Below are 19,325 nucleotides of genomic sequence, written 5' to 3' on the forward strand. Positions count from 1 at the left end.
TTTATTACTTCTGCCCGCACTGTTTTGAAACTGCTTCGGCAGCATCTAAAATGTGTCATAAAACAGCAATTAAGGATTTCTTCATCAGTAGGCCTAGCCTAGGCTACTTGTTGCGAAATGTAGCTTGTCATTACTGAAATGCTTTTGTCCATACTAATAACTGAATAAATATTAGTAGCATGTAATGTTTTGTTAATGTTTTGTTAATCCCCAACAATTGAAAACATCTAAATATGGATTAGGCTAAATGGGAACGCGTCATACAAACCACAGCACGCACTTACGCTATGTTGCATAGTAGAATAAACTTGTGTTTCTTCAATGTTGCATAGTAGAATAAACTTGTGTTTCTTCAAAATGATCTTTTGAGGTATGGTCATTTACATTGTAGAGCAAAACGTGAATTTATAAATTCAAGTGACAACCACTGACCTTTTTGTCCCTATACTGTATTTGGATATTTCCGAGGGAAGACATGGCTAAGTAGTCTTGGCCTACAAAGGTCACTGATGTCACTTGACTGAGCTCCTATCAAATCAAAATATCTTAGCATTGTTTAATTTCGTTTATTTTTTGGGATGGGGGTGGAGGGTGGGGTTGTGGGGTGTTCCACTCTGAACCATATTCCACTTGTAGAATATATAACAAATAATTTTACATGGTTCGCCTGCATCATTTTTCCTTTTTTTTTTTTTTTTTGAACGTTCACAAGAACATTAGTTCGGTTGCAGGGGATGTTTAGAAGTTAAAACCGGAATTAATACCAGAGTAACTTACATAAGTGTAGCTATTTTTTTACCAATTTCAAAAGATAGCCTACACTCTCAGGTGCACCGGGAGAATCTCAATCAATTCGTCATAGTATACATCAGTGACATCCTCATCTACTCTTGGAGCCTGGCCGAACACCGCCAACATGTCCGAACTGTCCTAGCCCGGTAACGGCAATTCCAGCTCTTCCTCAAAACTGAGAAATGTACCTTCCACCAGTCCTCAGTTCACTTATTGGGATATGCCATTGCAGGGATCCACAGGGACGAGGAGAAGATCGAAGCCATCACTTCCTGACCACTAACATCCTCCCGAGGTGACCTGCCAAAGGATGGAAATGGGCAAGTTCCAGGATGGTTTCGGTCTTGGACCGGGGTACCACCAACAACTTCTCAACTTCTCCTCCCCCATCCCCCACCACTCATTCCGCTACCTATGTTGGGGTGGGGTTTCCCCTCGGCGATGCGGCCGAGTTCGGCTGCCTGCGCATGGGCTGGCACCACCCAGCTAACACAGTTACGTTGTGACGACGTAACTGGACCAGACCATATTCGTTGCAGCGACATCCCAAATAACGTTCCAGCGACGTAACTTTGTGATTCCCATATCCGTCGTGGCGACGTTATAGTGGAACGTCGCTGGAACGTGAGGAGTACGTCCCAGCGACCAAACTGGCACGTTATGAGAACGTTACTATAAAGTACCATATTGGTCGCAGCGACGTACCATATAACGTTCCAGTGACGTAACTTTGTGATTCCCATATCCGTCGTGGCGACGTTATAGTGGAACGTCGCTGGAACGTGATGAGTACGTCCCAACGACCAAACTGTCACGTTATGAGGACGTTCCTATAAAATACCATATTGGTCTCAGCGACGTACCACATAACATTCCAGTGACGTAACTTTGTGATTCCCATATCCGTCATGGCGACGTTATAGTGGAACGTCGCTGGAACGTGATGAGTATGTCCTGACGACCAAACTGGCACGTTATGAGGACGTGACATTACAGGATCATATTGGTAATTCATATTTTCACCTCACCATTACCTTGAAATACATAAAGAACTAATCAACTCAATCCATCTCTGGTGCAAAAATAAACCTTATGTAATCTAATTATAGGGGATTCATAGTTAATACATTATTTACATACACGCAATGCAAACAAATACAAAAACATTACATTCTAATATAAAATAGACAAAAACACACTGCATTCATTCACAAATCAATATTTATTCAGCACTACTTTGTACAAATACGAAGCCAAAACATTTTGAACATCGCACCTGTTCTTTAAACATGCAAAATGTTACTAAGTTATGAGCACAGAAAACTAAACACATCAATTCATAGATTACACAATATAAACAATAGAAAATGTTTGTCTTAAAGATGGGGAGATGGTTAATGACGTTATTAGTGAAAATTAAAAATAATTATCAGTAAACTTATTGATACAACATAATTTAGTGCAACAAAAAAATACATGATAAATAGATATGAAACAATTCAGCAGATACTGCACCGAGATACTGCACAAAGTAAAACTGTGAGCGTCATATATGAGGCTCCTGGTATAAATGTCTGATGGTGATGTGCTTTAATTACACGACATGCAGGAAAAAATTTAGGCTAATTCATGCGCACGATTTTCTATTTCATTCCCTCGATTTGCTAAAACGTGTACACTATTTATACATCAAGAGAACGAATTAGTAAATTGTGCATACGATTTAGCAAATCAATGAAATGTAAAAGTAATCGTGCACGTTTAGTACATAGAGGGAACGAATTAGTAAATCATGGACATGATTTCTTTCTTTTTCTTGCATGTCATGATCAGGGCTCTGTGCTCACTATCAGAGGATAAACCTAAACAATATAACAATTACCAAAGAACCATAATTTTTGAGCTTCTCAGAAGAAAAACATTCATAAAGCGTAAAGATATGAAAAATGAACAATATAGAGATTTCTAGCATCTCTCCTGTATTATTTGTCCCACCCGAAAAAACAAATTCTTTTAAGAAAATGAGCATATCGACTTTCTCAGAAGAATCTGTGATCTGTGATTACTGACTGTGGAGAAGACCCTTTCAGACAGTGCTGAGGAGGCAGGGTTAGGTGCTGGACAGCTGATAGAGAAGAGGAAGAGGGTGTTTCTTACCCCAGCAGCAGAAGACAGGCTCTTCTGAGGGAAGGACAGGAGGCTTGCAGTGTTGTGCTGTAGAACAAGGCTTCTTCTCAGCACCTGATCTTCTTCAGAAAAGAGTTCCTCTAGTGTAGAGTCAGACACTCAGACTTCTTGCAAACTGGAATCTTTTAATAACATTTAGCATATTATTGTAGCCATGTTCATTGTTTTTATTATAACACATGGCAAGCTTATGAGAAAATTGTTAAACGTGTTGTTCCTCCTCTTCTTCATCCTGGACCTGCACTGTCAACATCCTCTGAGCTGAAAGGGAGGTTCATCTTGTTAATGTTGCTCATGTATGTTCACAACCAGTCAAAAATCTGGAATATTTTCTTTATGGTTTTCAAGAGAAGTCTCTTCTACTCACCAAGGCTAGATTAATTTGATAAAAAAAATTTTTTTTAAAGTAATTGTAAAATAAATAAATAGAAAACAGAAAGAAAGAAATAACAGTTTTCATACTCTTTTTTGAATATACTTAAACATATTTATTGAAATAATTATGAGGCAAAGCTGAATTTTTCAGTATCTTTACTCCAGTCTGCAGTGTCACATGATCTTTTTCATATACTGATTTGCTGATCGGGAAACATTGCTGATTATCACAAATCAGTGCATTTACATGCACCCAATCGCATTATTGCCGCTAAGATCAAAGTGTACATCTGCTCATGACATACATGATGTAAATCACATCTGCAGTTAGCTTACTACGGTTGTTAGTTCCACTGAACTCTATTGGTAAAGAAGGAACTTGTGACCAAAGTTGGTTTTAGGGAAACGCACCCCATATTAGAAATGATGGGGAAGAAAACTTAGCATTTCTGGAAAGTTGAATTTTTTCTTCATTATTATTTTATAAAACACAAAGTTCAAAACATTGAAAAAAAGGTAATCTTTTGTAAAATTACAAAAGTCTTCTCTACCACTGGTTTTCAATTTTATGCATTCTTGCTATTAGCCAACCACCCCCAAATAAAATAAATAAATAAAATAAATAATAAATAAATATAACTGTAGTGTAGACAAAATGTTTGGGCAGCACAACGGTTTCCAACACTGATAATAATCAGAAAAATGTATTGAGCAGTAAATCATCATATTAGAATGATTTCTGAAGATCATGTGACACTGAAGACTGGAGTAATTAATGCTGAAAATATAGCTGTGCATTATAGAAATAAATTAAACTTTTAAAATATATTTAAAACTTTTGACCAGTTGTGTACATTGCCACATTTAAATGAAAACTCAACTTGTAATAAACAAAGCACACATTCTCAAAGAACTTACATTCTGGTGATAACTTCCTTCCCTAACTGCTGTCAGTTCCCTTCAGTCATTCCCAGACCTCCTTGTTTTTAATCTTTCCCTCAAATCTACAGAAACAAACATCATTTTACAGACAATTTGGATAAGTCACGAATTGCAATAGTTATATATATATAATTTAGCATTGTGATTATATATATATATATATATATATATATATATATATATATATATATATATATATATATATTGAATCGACACACAAGTATCGGGATAGTATTGAATTGGCAGATTAGCGTATCATTCCAGCCCTAGTTACTACAGTCAAAACAATGAAACTCTCTTCAAGAGCGCACAATAACTGATATTTAAAACTGTTAAAAGAAAAGGCTCAAAATATTGCACACATATAATACACAACAATATCTCTTCTTTTGGTGTTTTGAACATTTCTGTGAGTAATGCTACACGCTGTGACTCTGTGTTGCTTCAAGTGCATCATTCTGTGCACTGGTTGTATTTACGTGCTGCACGCTGTATAGGAGCCATTCCCTTTCGTATTATAATACATTAGAACAATGATAGATTCTTGTTCTGTCCCATCTACCACATGTTGCTGCCTTCATTACTGTGCTATACATTTAAAAGAAATGTATTTTACACACACATACATTATACACACACACACACACACATATATATATATATATATATATATATATATATATGTATATATATATATATATAGACGGTTTCAACGGCAACAACATAAACAAACGTTACTGCGCATGCGCGCTTTTGTGGACCTAACCTAACCGGTAGACTTCCAAATAGAATCAATAACAACAGCCAAGTCCCTCTAGAGTAGATATTTTTTGATAACAAACAAAATATGTTTGCTGCGTGGATCAGGCGGACTTAATGAAAATGCAAATTCATCCTTTGCCAGCAGGAGATGTTTTAAAGCATAGACATAAAGTGCGAGAAATAGAGGTTTCCCCAGTAACAGCTGTAAACAAAGCAGAGCTACGCTCACACGCTGCTTTATCAGGAATATAACATGCAAGTCTTCCTTCAGAAATACAGCGATATAAAAACACCTGTGCCTCGTTTTGATATTTAAACATAAATGTTAGGAATTATTAAACGTGCAGTACGTAACGTTACTCATGTTTATTCAACGAAGCCTTTTTGAAAATCGATCAGTTTTAAAATTGTGGCGAGTCTCCAAAAATAAATAAATGTATGGGAAACATCCCGCAGCACAACCACCTGAGCCCAACTTCAGTCTACTCATCAGTTTGAGACCAAAAGTTTGGACACACCTTCTCATTCAAAGAGTTTCCTTTATTTTCATACTATGAAAATTGTAGATTCACACTGAAGGCATCAAAACTATGAATTAACACATGTGGAATTATATATGGAATTATATACATAACAAAAAAGTGTGAAACAACTGAAAATATGTCATATTGTAGGTTCTTCAAAGTAGCCACCTTTTGCTTTGATTACTGCTTTGCACACTCTTGGCATTCTCTTGATGAGCTTCAAGAAGTAGTCACCTGAAATGGTCTTCCAACAGTCTTGAAGGAGTTCCCCGAGAGATGCTTAGCACTTGTTGGTCCTTTTGCCTTCTGTCTGTGGTCCAGCTCACCCCTAAACCATCTCGATTGGGTTCAGGTCCGGTGACTGTGGGGGCCAGGTCATCTGGCGCAGCACCCCATCACTCTCCTTCTTGGTGAAATAGCCCTTGATGCCTTCAGTGTGAATCTACAATTTTTATAGTCATAAAAATAAAGAAAACTCTTTGAATGAGAAGGTGTGTCCAAACTTTTGGTCTTTACTGTAAAATATATATTTTACAGTTTTTATTTATTATATATATATATATATATATATATATATATATATATATATATATATATATATATATATATATATATATATATATATATATATATATATATATATATATATATATATATATATATATATATATATATATATATATATATATATATATATATATATATATATAATTATTTTAACATGCTTGATTATTTTTTTTGTATATTTCCCAAAGAATATGCTGTTCAAATGGTATCTTAATAATACATCTAGTGCAATAATATTAAAAGTTATCTGAAGACCAGCTGACCACGTCGCTACAACGTCCCCAATGGGACTAACTAGCGACGTCTTTTGAGTACGTGCCCACGACGTTTCTGGGAAGTTAGCCAAGATTTTAAAAAAATGGAACTTTACCACGACGTCCTCACAACGTTGCCATAAAGTAATGTCGCGCTGACCAAAAGACGACTAACTGGCAACGTCCTCACAACGTTCTGTGTTTGCTGGGCATGGGCTTGAACTCCCATTCGTGGGACTGCTGGGCGGCGCAGACAGGGGAGAGGCCGAGCCTTGCCAGGATCTCTCGCTTGACTTCGGCATAGTCGTCAGCGACCGTCAAGGGGAGCGAAAAGTAAGCCCTTTGTGCTTCGCCGTTGAGGAGGGGTACCAGCGCACGTGCCCATTCCTCCTCGGGCCATTCCTCACGGTGGGCGGTGTTCTTGAAGACCTGTAGGAAAGCCTCCACATCGTCATCGGCTGTCATCTTTGGTAACAGGCGGGTGGCTTGTGCCCGAGGTTCAGGTGGCGGAACGTGCTGGGCTACGGAGGCCCGGACGGTGGTGAGTTCATCCTCTGTCCTGCCCAGGTGAGTGGCAAGGTGTTCCACTATTTGCTGCTGGCGGATACTCACTTCCGCGAAGCGTTGCAAGACTTCTTCCATCGCGGGGACACGCACAAGCCGACTTCCGTGGTGCTGGGGCCACAAACAAGGAAAGAAGGGAAAAAAAAGTTAGGGGTTGGGGCGGTGAACTTGTCGGTGATCCTTCCCTAAATTGCCTGCATTCTCCACCACTGTCACGGGGTGAAGAATCACTCGACAAGGTTTCGTGAATATAAAGCCCCGGAGGGTGGATTTATTCAAGGTGCAAAGATTAGACTAATGTTTCATTCGGCTCAAGATCGTCTTGTGAGTGCAGCGTGTGCTGCTTAAAAGTGCGCTGACTGATGGGGTGCAGCTGTGACCAATCAGCCGGCGGTGAGGACGTGCAATAGTTCTGCGTTGATTGCCAGGGCAACGCTGATTCCTCCGAAGACGCTCGTCACATATATATAATTAGTAACAGTGTTATGTTGGCCATTTACATTTACATTATTCAAACAGATGTCTTTTAGTTTCAAATTACATTTTTCCTGAGAAATATCTCTGTATCAGACTGCTTCTATTTGAAATATCCAAAAGCACCTGTTTACACGCAAGCAGTCCTCAAAATCTGTCTGGACATGTCAGGAATAAATGGAAATGTATTAATTTTCCGCAGAGCGGGACCTGATAAAGACGAAAGGAGGAGTAGCTTGGGTCATGGTATCCACCCCCTGTGCACTTTCCTGATCGCGACAGTAACTTCTCACATTTTGTGGCTGAAAAATCATGCATTCTGCACAAGCAGATGCTTGAAACGTATGAATATTTTTAAATCTAACAAAAGTGAATTTTAATATACAATTCTTCTACATTTACCTTGAAAGCATTGTGTCTTCTTCTATGTAACTTAATACAAATTATTCTTTTATTTATAGGTATATAAGCATTTAAGGAGATATCCAGAATGGCAGAATCTAATGAGCCAGCGTCCTTCATGGACTTGGCTATTGTCATGAAGTATTTAGACCCAAAAATTAAATTATCAGAAGCTCAAATCCGGGTTTCAGAGCTCAAAAAATTTGTTTCTGACACATCGTCTATCACACTTCGTCTATCATTATTATTCGCAGATGAGAATTCACTTGCTCATGGTTTGAGCTTACATGGCACTGCAAAGGAACAAATTGCTGCTATTGACTACAAGAAATCTCATCCATCATTGAAAAATGTTAACTATTGAATGAATCTGTTTATACATCTCCTCATCGAATTGTAAATGAATTGCTCGAAGCTAAAAAAGGAAATCTAGATTATCGGAAAGCTGTAGAATCACGCAATGATTGTGACATCTCAGCATTATCCCAAGATGCTCATACAATGTTTCTGATGAAGAGGCTCTTCAAGCTTTCCACAATGCCATTCAATATCTAAAAGGGGAGCAACGTACATCAGCTCAGTTCATAAAGTGTGACAGCCGTGAGCTCACAGAGATCATCTGATGTGTAAACCGATATTTCATAGAAGAAAGCATAGATTTAATCGGCCTTGAAATAGTTAAAAACGTGATGGATAGTATTTATCAAGGCACAGAGCCTCCAAAACCAGAGGGGTATATTTTTTCATGGGATGTACACTTGCTGTCTAAAGTTGATTGCATCAGGTATTACTATTTACAGAGAAATATAATATTTGGAAAGAAGAGTGATGATTACATAATTCCAGAGTGGGAGAGAATGGGGCAAAACTGTTATCTATGGTACATTTTTCGTGCACGGGGTAAATACAGCGGGAAGGATTTTTATGCTGTACAATTAAAAAAGACTACTACAATCGGGGGTATTGTTCATGAATTTAAAGGTGATTTCAGAGCCAGCGAAGATCCTGACCTTCTGAAACAATTTCCAGATGGCAAAATAAATGGAAACTGTACTAGTGAATTCCAGGGAACATCTGCATATAGCTGGAGCAGAGATGGCGAACCTCTTGCGCACCCATACTTCATTGTGGCTCAACTCTACTGGCCTCTTATTCCACTCAATTCAAACTACAAGCTGGAACAAATCACAGATAATGTTGCCCTAAGCGTACTTTATGATGAGATACCTGCTCTAGAGGAAAAAACAAGAACCGATTTTAAGACATACACTTTTTGAACAAACCAGAGAATGTTGTTAATAACTTCCCAGAACTGAAAGATTATTCTGAGGGTCAGATGTTCTCTGATGATTACTTGCGTCCTTCAACAGAACCCCTTAAGACTGATGGTTTTACTTATGAGTGGTCAAGAGAAGAACGTGAGAGCACACACCAAGACTTCACCTTAATATTCAGAGCGAGGCCAACCTGTGAAAGAGTTCCTCAGGTCATTACAGAGGAAATGAGAATAAGATTGGATTACTGGCAGTATATCAAAGAGTTTGTCTTCTTTGGTGGGTCACGCTGTGAAGGAGCAGTAATTGCCCCGGACCCGGCCTGGATTGATCAGGCACACAGGAATGGGGTCGCAATATTTGGCACTGTTTTTTTGCCACCTTTGACCAATGGGGGAGTTGTGAAAGACCTGTAAGAACTGGCAAAACTGGAGAACCTACAGAAACTAGTGGACATTGCCCACCGATTAAACTTCGAAGGGTGGTTTCTGAATACCGAAAGCTACGATGGCTATAGAGAACCTCTCTTAAATACGCTGAAACTCACAATTCAGAAAATGGATCTCAGGGGTAAACAAATGATCTGGTATTTACCCAACTGTGAGCAAACCAAAAATTTTGACCCAGAATTAAAAGGAGTAAGGATGACGTGTGATGACAAAATCAATAACACAGCTTTTGCCTTTTTGGAAGAGGGAAAAAGTTGCATTTGAATTTTGAATTGGTTAACCAAATGTTTTCTAATCCTCGGAATTACCTCATGTTTGTTGATGAACCCTACTGGGTAAACACACTTAAACACAGACGGTATTTAGTCGACCCTATCAGATTTCCATATGCGCAGAAGTGTCTTTGGCAGTTCTTTCTAGGTGAAAATGGTCTGGAAAGAAACCCAACAGATACATATCGCTGGTATGGAATTGCTAAATATGCAAAACAAAGAAAATGATTAAGTAAAGATTTAACTATGCATTTTCTCAAGCTGGAATTCAAGCTGTCCAAGAGATTTTGATTTCATCACCTTAAACATCAACATTAGAGTTCAAACCAGCCATAACTGAAGCTGCATCTTATTTCTGTTTCACACTTTATGAAATACAGTACATTAAACAGCTTTCTATACCCTTAGCTTACAATGCACACCACTTCATTGTTGGAAATTGAATATGTATCTGAGATTGTTCATCTTTTTCTGTTCTTTATTAGAATGATTTTAAAGCTCATTTAAACTCTTGTAAATACAGGTAATGCATATACATTATTCTGTGTTGTTTATTTGTTCTATTGTATCTTTAAAAAAAGTAGTATGAAAATGCATCACATCAATCCTTGTGAAAAAAACACCTAAATGTTCATTTTATTCTGTGCTTAGGATTAGTTTTCTTCCTTTCATATAAACAGGAAAGTCATATTTTAGCCAACAGCCAAATGGGTTGCTTTAAATAGTTAAATTGTTGCTTTAATTGTATTTTTTGTTTATGATTGAATGGAAAATGTTGATTGAAGATAATTTTTTGTATAATGTTTATCATTGTTCTGCTTGTATGAAGTCATGAAAATATACTAATAAACAATTAATAAATAATTATTAAGTTTATTGAATTGCAAATAATTTAAAACTGGTAAGGTGATCAGTAAATCTTTATGGGCTGCCCGTGTTTCACAGACTGTTAAGATGAAAAAGACACTGTACACAAAATATTCCATATTTCCAAGCACTGTTATAAACGGCTAGAAAAGATTATTCATCAAAATGCAGCCTGCAGGGTAGTCAAATATTTACACTGATATATTACAGCCAGAAACGATGTACACATTCAGTGACATGAAATCCATTCAGTTATAGCCCTCCCGTATCACATACAACAGTTGTGCTTGAAATGACTTCATCATCATCATAATCATAATCCATCAAAGAAAATTAATATTAGGCACATATCCTATAATTATTCACAAATTATATACACAGTGTACACACAACATATTGGCAGTGCTGACAGCATTACAGAGCTACGATATTTGGCTTCCATTGAAATCCACGATGATGTTGCATAGGAGCGATGACTGACAGGAATCATACTCTGGGGTGAAATGGAAGCAGCGGTGTAACTAACCCCTGCAGCGCCATACCAACAGCATTTGACAACATAAAGAAGATGAAAACACTGAAGAGCCCCATAGATAATGCTTTCCCATGCAAGGAAACTCACTGTCCATTCAAATAATATTTCTAAGATAAAATCTTATGTACAAATCCTCCAGAAGCATCCTTGCATTACAAAGCAGCAAATACAGTATATTATTAATCCAATGACTATGGGGACATATGCTATTCTTTCACATTGAATGCAAGATATGTACACGAATAAAGGCCAAAATGGTCAATGAGGTATACTCATGCACCAAATTATGAACAAATTGCCACTGTGCTTTTGCCAAGATGTGTTGAGACGGTCTTAAAGCACCAAGCAAAGCCTTACAGCTGAACCCCTCAAGATGATCTGTGCCAGTAGTGATCGTATGTATTTCACATATAAAAAAAGCATCATTTTTCTCATTCATGTTTGAAAATAAAAAATGTCCCTTTAACTGTGTAACATCTTTACTTAAGAAAATGTGAATTTTCAAACAGATGGAGGTTACAGTCGAAGTTATCCACTTCCTCTTTTCTAAACCACACATTTTGCACCTCTGATATGATATGATGACTGTGAGGCTGTTTTATTTTAGGCAATTTCAGGACTAGCATACAGCCCTGCAGTTAATAAAATCAGCATTTAGTTTAGAACTATAAAACATAGTGTCGTTTTTTCTTTACAAAATGGAGTAAGGCACCAGAGTCTATTCAGCACCAAAAACAGAGCGCAATCGAGCGTAAAAAACAGATAGAGAGGCTTTGTGCTACAGTAGAACACTGGAACATGCGGTCAGCAGTTAAGGAATGGGTGGTAACAAAAACAATAAAATAAAAATGCAGAAAGGCAAACAAAAGCACGTCCCAGATGGCAAACGAGGTAATTTTTCCAATCATCACAATAAATAAATCCATAATCATAAGTGTAGCACCATGCTTTTCAATCCGTGTCCTTATCATGTAAAACATGAAACGATGGTCAGCATCCGATCAAACCGGTTTCGTAAAGTCATGAGCAAGTCCATCATTACAGGGAAAGTCAATGTTCTTTTGAGTGATGCCAACCAAGATGTTGGTCTCGGTTTAGGATGTAATTCCGCCGTTTCACCAGTAGAGGGTAAGACAAACGTGCATTGCATTGTGTGCGAAAGTTTCTCCGACAGTTAAGGTGCGGTCACATTTACCGAAGTTTGGCGAAGTTTTGTATGTGAAATCCATGTAATCGGAAATTGCGCGTGATGATGGAAAATCTATCTACGCAGGTTTCGCAGCAGATTCAGGTTGTTCACTCTGATTCACCGTTTGGTTTGAAAGTGACTTGTGTGAGCTCTATTTCACACACCGCTACATTTTTGACGCCAGACAGTGAACCCTTTTTGTCCATAAAATTTAGCTAATGTGACCGCACTTCTACTTTTGAGGTAAAAATAGGGACAAAGCACTTTCTTCTGATTTTGTTGTTGTAAAATAAAAATAAAAATCACACTGAAGTACCGTTGGGTTTTGGCGCATATATATTTCTCTCTCTATATATATATTTGTATATATGAAGTGGGTTACCAGCACCCATAGAAGTGATGTAATGACTTGATTAGAGTCGAGGAGTTAAATGGCATAACGGATCAGGCTGGATCATAGCGTGGACTCCAGCGAAGAGTCCAGGATGTCGTCATGATGACTGTTACTATTGGAGTCGCTGTCGTAGCTCTGCGGGCTGGAGCAGCTGGCCGCCTCTTTCAGACGCAGGAGCATGTTCATCTGTTCACACAACACGCAAAAACAACAGTCAGGCCTGATGACATAACACCTTTAAAAAGAAGCCTATTTGAAGGATAAACAGCTGACTAAATCTAGAACATACTCATTGGTTTTACCAATTTTATTAATTTTTATTTATTTTTTTTACCTGTAGAGGTGCATTAAGAATTTATGTTTTTTTATGTTTATCTAAAATATTCATTGTATAAATACACTTTTATGTGAAATTTTGGTGTTTGCATTTTTTTTTTTTTTTTACAACTTCTTGTCACATTTCTGGTGCATGCAAAGTCTCCAAAATCCAGAAATGTCATCATTTGTGAATTTTTTGTCATAAAAAAATGTGATGTAACTGATCATTTTCATTATTTTAAATAAGTGAAATAAAACAATAATAATATTAAAATGGAAATAAAATGAAATATAAATAATTAGATGAAAATAAAAACGTAAAAAAACAAAACTTAAAAATGTTGCCTTGGCAATTAACTGCAATAATTATGTTTTTAATTATTATTTTCAGTTCAATTAAGCACTTAAGTACTAAGTTACATTCATTAGGTCATATGATCGCAACATGGCATGGTAGAATACAACTTTTTTCAACACCCCCAATAAGATTAGAGTATTCATCTTACAAAAAAATCACATAAATTATTGTGTGTGAATTATTTTCAACAGCCATTGCTTATATTATGATTTAATTGAGCAACTTTTCCAAGACCAATTTTCTATTTTATTATGGTTTGGGAGTAGGAAAATGTGTGTAAAAATTGTGTAAAAATTCAAACTGCTGATGCTGACCCAAAATCAGATGAGAAGCTGTATCTCAATAGCAGCAAAAAAAACAGCAAAATCAAACATGCTATGCCTCACAAGCACCACTTTGAGGACAGAGTCATCTACAGGTTGGAAAAGTTTTGTCAGAAAATCATAAACTGTAAAAATAAACACTAAACTAATGCTTCTATCTGTGTGTGTTTCTCACCAGTGGGTCGGCATCACTGTCACTCTGAGTACTCTGTTTGTTAAGGCCCTCTCTGGAGGCGGAGTATCCATCGAAGCCCACATCCTCTGGGCGGAGCTGCAGCAGAGCTGGCCAATCAGGGTGCTGATGAGAGGCTGCCCATGGAAAAGTCTCCAGAACCCACAGTGCAGGATCCTCCCATGCAGCTCTGCGACCGTACAGCTTAACAAACACAAACAAACGGACAAGCGATAAATTGTTTGTTTCTATAAATTGTTGCAAGAAAACTACTTTGTGCGAGGTCACTTTTACAGTGAAATCTAATTTAAAAAAAGAAAAGAAAAAGGTTGATTTTACTATAAAAGGGGGCAAATGTTACCTGTAAGCCTTCTCTCACAGCCTCCAGCATGTAGGGGATGATGGAGTAGTTCCACAGGTCGGTGAACCACACGCGAGAACCGTCCACATCCATCGGACATGACAGGAACAAACGTGGACCTGGATGAGGAGACATGAGACTCACATTTAACTCTTGCAGAGCGAATAAGTGGCACTGGGATTGGTCTGTTAATATTTGGTTTGTATGGTGGGTTGTCTCCGTACCAATGGTCACATCCGAGGAGCTGTGGGCCTCCAGGAAGCGGTTGAGGTGGTGCCAGACCTGAGGGATCCAGTCTATGATCTTCACCAGCTCCGGGTTACGTGCTCGGCTGCCGATCTCTGTCTCGATCAGCTTCCTCCTCAGAAACCGGCCCAGGAAACCTTTTACTGGCTCCATGTGGTTAGCACACAGCACCCATCTGGGACAGAAATCACATTTCATAGAAAAACATACAACACAACACATAGGTTCCCTTTGTGTTTGTGTGTGCATAGCAGTAAAGGCCAAGGTATTGTTTTAGGGCTAATTCAAGACAAACCTGAAGTTATGATGAAGTTGCAGGTTTGGAGCAGAAGATGTCGCCTGACTCATCGTGCCGATTATATACGGGCTGCAAATACAGAGAGACCAAATATTATTGTTAGTGTCTATTTACAATAAGTTCAAATAGCTCTCCTTGTTGGCAAAGGCTAAGAAAAGCAGTCGTCACTGAAACATTATCCTTCAAAAATGATAATATTTCTTAGAAAGAAATATTTCTTATTGTTATCAAAGTGGAAAAAAGTTGTGCTGCCTAATTTTTTTTCTTTTGGTGGAAAAGCAAAAGAAAAGCAATTAATTGAAATAGAAATCTTTTGTAACATTATAAATGTCTTTGCTGCCACTTTAATGTCTCTACTGTACAAATATGTTAATTTTTAACATTTGAACATGTATTTAATAAAATATATAGAAGGCCGACTCACCAGCGTTGGTATTTGCAGTTCAGCAAGCCGTTGAAGATCTCTCCCAGTGAGCTGATGTGATGAAGGTTGTCCAGAATGAGCACCAGAGGGGCTTCAGTGTCCTGTCCGTCAGCGCTGCACTGCTCCACTATATTAGCCAAGTACTGACGCAGCTCCTAGCGAACAAAAATACACAGCTTTACTTTCTAATGAACAAGGATTTCTAGACTTCAGGTCATATCTTGTTAGCTAGTCATTTTTATTTTACGTTTTGGAGATAAAAGTTCCAAAAAGTATATTTGTAGCAATAGCCAATAATTAGGGGTGTAACGATTGACTCGTTTTCTCGATGCATCGATTACAAACCCTGACGATTCATATGCATCAATCTTGAAAAATGATTTTTGAATCATGAATCGCCGATCTCGGACAGTAATCGGTTCAAAACGCTAAGAATCAAATGAAATCGCGATTTCCATATCGATTCAGTTTCAAAATACATACACATTAAATTACTACATGCACAAATTAATGGAAATTAATCTTTCTAAATTTGCAGAAATCGTTCTTGAATCGAATCGAAAGCCAATGAATCGTGAATCGAATCGAATCGCTGCCTTCCCAAAGATTCACAGCCCTACCAATAATACATTGTAGGGGTCAAAATGATCGATTTTCTTTTATACCAAAAATCATTAGGATAGTAAAGAAATTTTGTACATTTACTATCATAAATATACCAAACTTTGATTTTTTATTAGCACTCTGCATTGCTAAGGACTTCATTTAGACAAATTTAAAGGGGATATTCTCTGTATTTAGATTTTTTGCAGATTTTTAAAAAGTCAAATAGAAAGCTTCTTTATTCAGCCTTCAGATAATGCATAAATCTCAATTTCAGAAAATTGACCCCATGACTGGTTTTGTGGTCCAGGATCACGAATGAATTTTCCTTGCTCTTTTGACATAGGTGTTATCTAAACTAGAGTTTAAATGATGTACTGTAGAAATGATACAAACAACTCTGCTCACAAACCAAGGAAAAGAGGGCGATTCTCACCTTGCTGGATTTATGGTCGACGTTGAAGGTGACGATGTTGCTCTCATTGGGCAGTCTGCCCTCTCGCAGCGCCAGATGCTCTGCCAGTCTGTGGGCCAGATAGGATTTCCCAGTGCCGCTGGGGCCTGAAAGGATGATCCTGCGATGTTCCTGGAGCAAAGACACATAGCGCTGGAGCATGGGTTTGGGGATCAGCGTCTCGAAGACCAGAGAATCCTCCGACTGAGAGTTCACATCTGAAACGGGAGCAACACTCACAGGGTTAAAAACAACAGCAATACCAAACAAATAATGAGAATGGAGAAAACTTTGCTTTGTGTGAACCTTTCAGCGAGATGTTGATGGTGTCATTCTCTCCCACGAGGTATCCACAGGGCAGGAGTTCAGGTGTGTCTGCTCCTCCGGACCGGATCACGTCTCCAATACGATATCCCTCCACACTGTCTGAACCCAGACCCAGATGACTGACCGGATCTACATGTCTGATATACTCCTACAGAGAGACCATCAGATCATCAATCCAACAGATATCCACTCGTCTTCATCAAATAATCAGGACGGCTGCCTTATGTTAGATATAAAACATCAACAAATAATTTCGATGTGTCTGGCTAAATCACACAAATCTGCAATTATTTTAGTTTTTAATATTTTCAAAACAATTAAGGATATTTCCTACATTATAAGAAATTACCGCTAGCAATTCAAATTCATTTTTTCTTTCTTTCTAGAGACTTCGCAACAGATTATGAACACATGAAATACTTTTAATGAACCACTGTCTGTCTGATGCTTCTGAATGTAAACCATTCATCATCAACAAATGGTTACAGCAATGTATATGAATTATTTTACCTTAAACAAGCGGCGCACGACCCCATCCAGAACGTCCCACTTGGTTTTTCCACTGACACCAATGCAGCCAATCAGATAGTCTCGAGTCCTGCAGTCCTGTGGGAGACGGAAGACACATCATTAAAACAAGACTCTCTCAAATGGAGCACAATTAAAGCTGCAGTAGGTAACTTTTGTAAAAATGTATTTTTTACATATTTGTTAAACCTGTCATTATGTCCTGACAGTAGAATGTGAGACAGATAATCTGTGAAAAAAATCAAGCTCCTCTGGCTCCTCCCAGTGGTCCTATTGCCATTTGCAGAAAATCCATCGCTCCCGGTAAGAAAACAAACAATCAGAGCTGCGGTCCGTAACTTTGTTTGTGTTCAAAATGTAGAAAAATGTATATAATAAGCGAGTACACCATGTATCCATTTTCCAAACCGTGTTTTTAGCTTGTCCTGAATCACTAGGGTGCACCTATAATAAGTGTTTATATTCGGACTATTTTAGATTGCTTCGGAGGTACCGCGGCGGAGTAACCCAGTACCTTTGTGATTCTTCATAGACATAAACAGAGAGAAGTAGTTCCGGCTACGATGTTCTTCCGCAAGATGCAAGCAGTTCTGTTTATTAACCACTAGAGCGTCAAAAGTTACCTACCGCAGCTTTAAAAATCCTCCTGCAAAAAAAGGAGAGAGAACTGACCTCTTTCCATGTGACGTCCTCTTGAAGACTGACAACTATTTTCACATGTCTGCTCTCTTTACGAGAGCTTCCGTCTCCACCAGAGTCATCCAACAACATGTCTAAAAGAAGACGGACTAGATCTGTAATGTGCTTTCATGATTGTTTCTTGCATAAAGCGTCAAAACAAAAAAAGACATGTATGCTCATACCGAAGCTGGTGGACTCTGTGAGGTTGAGGCTGTGTTGAGACAGGCCAGGTGTGGGGGTCGGGTTCGGGTTATAGATGGACACTTGAGAGGACGCCCTGCTCCCACTGGCTTGGCTTTCCAACTTAAGACGGTCATTTTCCACCTTTAACTTCTCGATCTCCACCTATCAGACCACCCACATATTGATAAAATATATAACTTCTCTCTTTTCTACTCAAAAATAGCAAAAAACACTTTGCAAAAGAAAGCATTTTGGCTAATTGTTCCAATAAATATAATTCGTGGGACTGCAAGAAGGTAATTGAAGGTCAGTCTCACACCTGCATGCGGTTCATAGCCTCCCGCAGCTGGTCCAGCTGGTGGGCGGAGCTTAGGGCTTCCAATCGAATGTCCGTCAACTTCATCTCCTTTTCTCGTAGCTCGCTGCGCAGCTGCATCACAGTCTCCGCCTCCCCATCCAGACAGTCGGACAGCCTACATGTGGAAGAGCACAAAGAGCACTTATCAGTCCTACTAAATCCAAATCTCCCAGTAATATCAGTCTTTAAGTGTTTATTTAGTATTACTGGCATTTTTATATTTGACTTATTTAAATTAGCTGCTGAGACAGCATTTGTAATTTCCTTTAAAGGTTTAAATCTCATCTTTATATTTAATTTCGGACTTACTTTAATTAAGAAAAATGTTTTTAATAGTTAAGTTAGTTAATAATCCTGTTCCATTATGAGGACCAGAGTTGTTATATAACACGAACACACTCACATTGAGCTGGAGTGTGTGTTGCGGAGCCGCAGAGCCGAGGTGCTGGTGCCGTTGTGAGGGAGTTTGGGAGAGGAAGGGAGAGAGGAATCTGTCATCTCCTCAATGTCTGAGTGGGACGAAGCTGATTTGGGTGATTTCTTCTTACTGAAGGCTTGTTTGAAGGAGCTCCGCAGCTGCAACGACAACAGAGAGAAGATCATGAAGCTGAGAGTGTCTTAAAATGATGAGACAGAACTTAAATACGTGTAAGAGAAAAGCAGCACAGTGCAGACAGGGGAGTAAAACAGCAAGGGAGGAACAGCATTACATTAAAAGAAAGGGTTGAGCATCATTCATATCAAAGATTGAAGATAAAGCAGCCTTTTTATCTGTGTTTTTTTATGTGTAGATTTGAATGTGCTGAGCTTTTAACCTGTTAAATGTCACCCCGTCCCGTATACGGGACACCTACGTTGACTATACTAT

General features: G+C 38.3%; 1 protein-coding gene and 1 long non-coding RNA gene across 7 annotated transcripts in view; both read right to left on the bottom strand.

The window, feature by feature from the left end:
* Positions 1-1,995: 1,995 nt before the first annotated feature.
* Positions 1,996-6,020, bottom strand: LOC127961310 (uncharacterized). Its single transcript, XR_008154418.1, has 3 exons — positions 5,817-6,020; positions 4,273-4,358; positions 1,996-3,240 (listed from the first exon to the last, which is right to left on the bottom strand). It is a non-coding gene; the product is annotated as an uncharacterized LOC127961310 (long non-coding RNA).
* Positions 6,021-10,691: 4,671 nt separating this feature from the next.
* LOC127961917 (neuron navigator 2) overlaps positions 10,692-19,325 on the bottom strand; it is a 175,283-nt gene continuing 166,649 nt past the window's right edge. For all 6 annotated transcript variants that reach the window (XM_052561230.1, XM_052561231.1, XM_052561228.1 and 3 more), the window contains 13 exons: positions 18,861-19,033; positions 18,419-18,572; positions 18,099-18,261; positions 17,908-18,008; positions 17,218-17,313; positions 16,687-16,855; positions 16,363-16,598; positions 15,324-15,478; positions 14,897-14,968; positions 14,580-14,776; positions 14,356-14,474; positions 13,998-14,198; positions 10,692-13,009 (listed from right to left, as the gene is read on the bottom strand). In XM_052561230.1, the coding sequence (XP_052417190.1) occupies positions 12,884-13,009; positions 13,998-14,198; positions 14,356-14,474; positions 14,580-14,776; positions 14,897-14,968; positions 15,324-15,478; positions 16,363-16,598; positions 16,687-16,855; positions 17,218-17,313; positions 17,908-18,008; positions 18,099-18,261; positions 18,419-18,572; positions 18,861-19,033 (1,962 nt within the window). In that variant the 3' untranslated portion in view covers positions 10,692-12,883. The remainder of the gene's footprint in view (positions 13,010-13,997; positions 14,199-14,355; positions 14,475-14,579; positions 14,777-14,896; positions 14,969-15,323; positions 15,479-16,362; positions 16,599-16,686; positions 16,856-17,217; positions 17,314-17,907; positions 18,009-18,098; positions 18,262-18,418; positions 18,573-18,860; positions 19,034-19,325) is intronic.

This window comes from Carassius gibelio, chromosome B7 (assembly GCF_023724105.1).
Source record: "Carassius gibelio isolate Cgi1373 ecotype wild population from Czech Republic chromosome B7, carGib1.2-hapl.c, whole genome shotgun sequence".
NCBI classification, from domain to species: Eukaryota; Metazoa; Chordata; class Actinopteri; order Cypriniformes; family Cyprinidae; genus Carassius; species Carassius gibelio.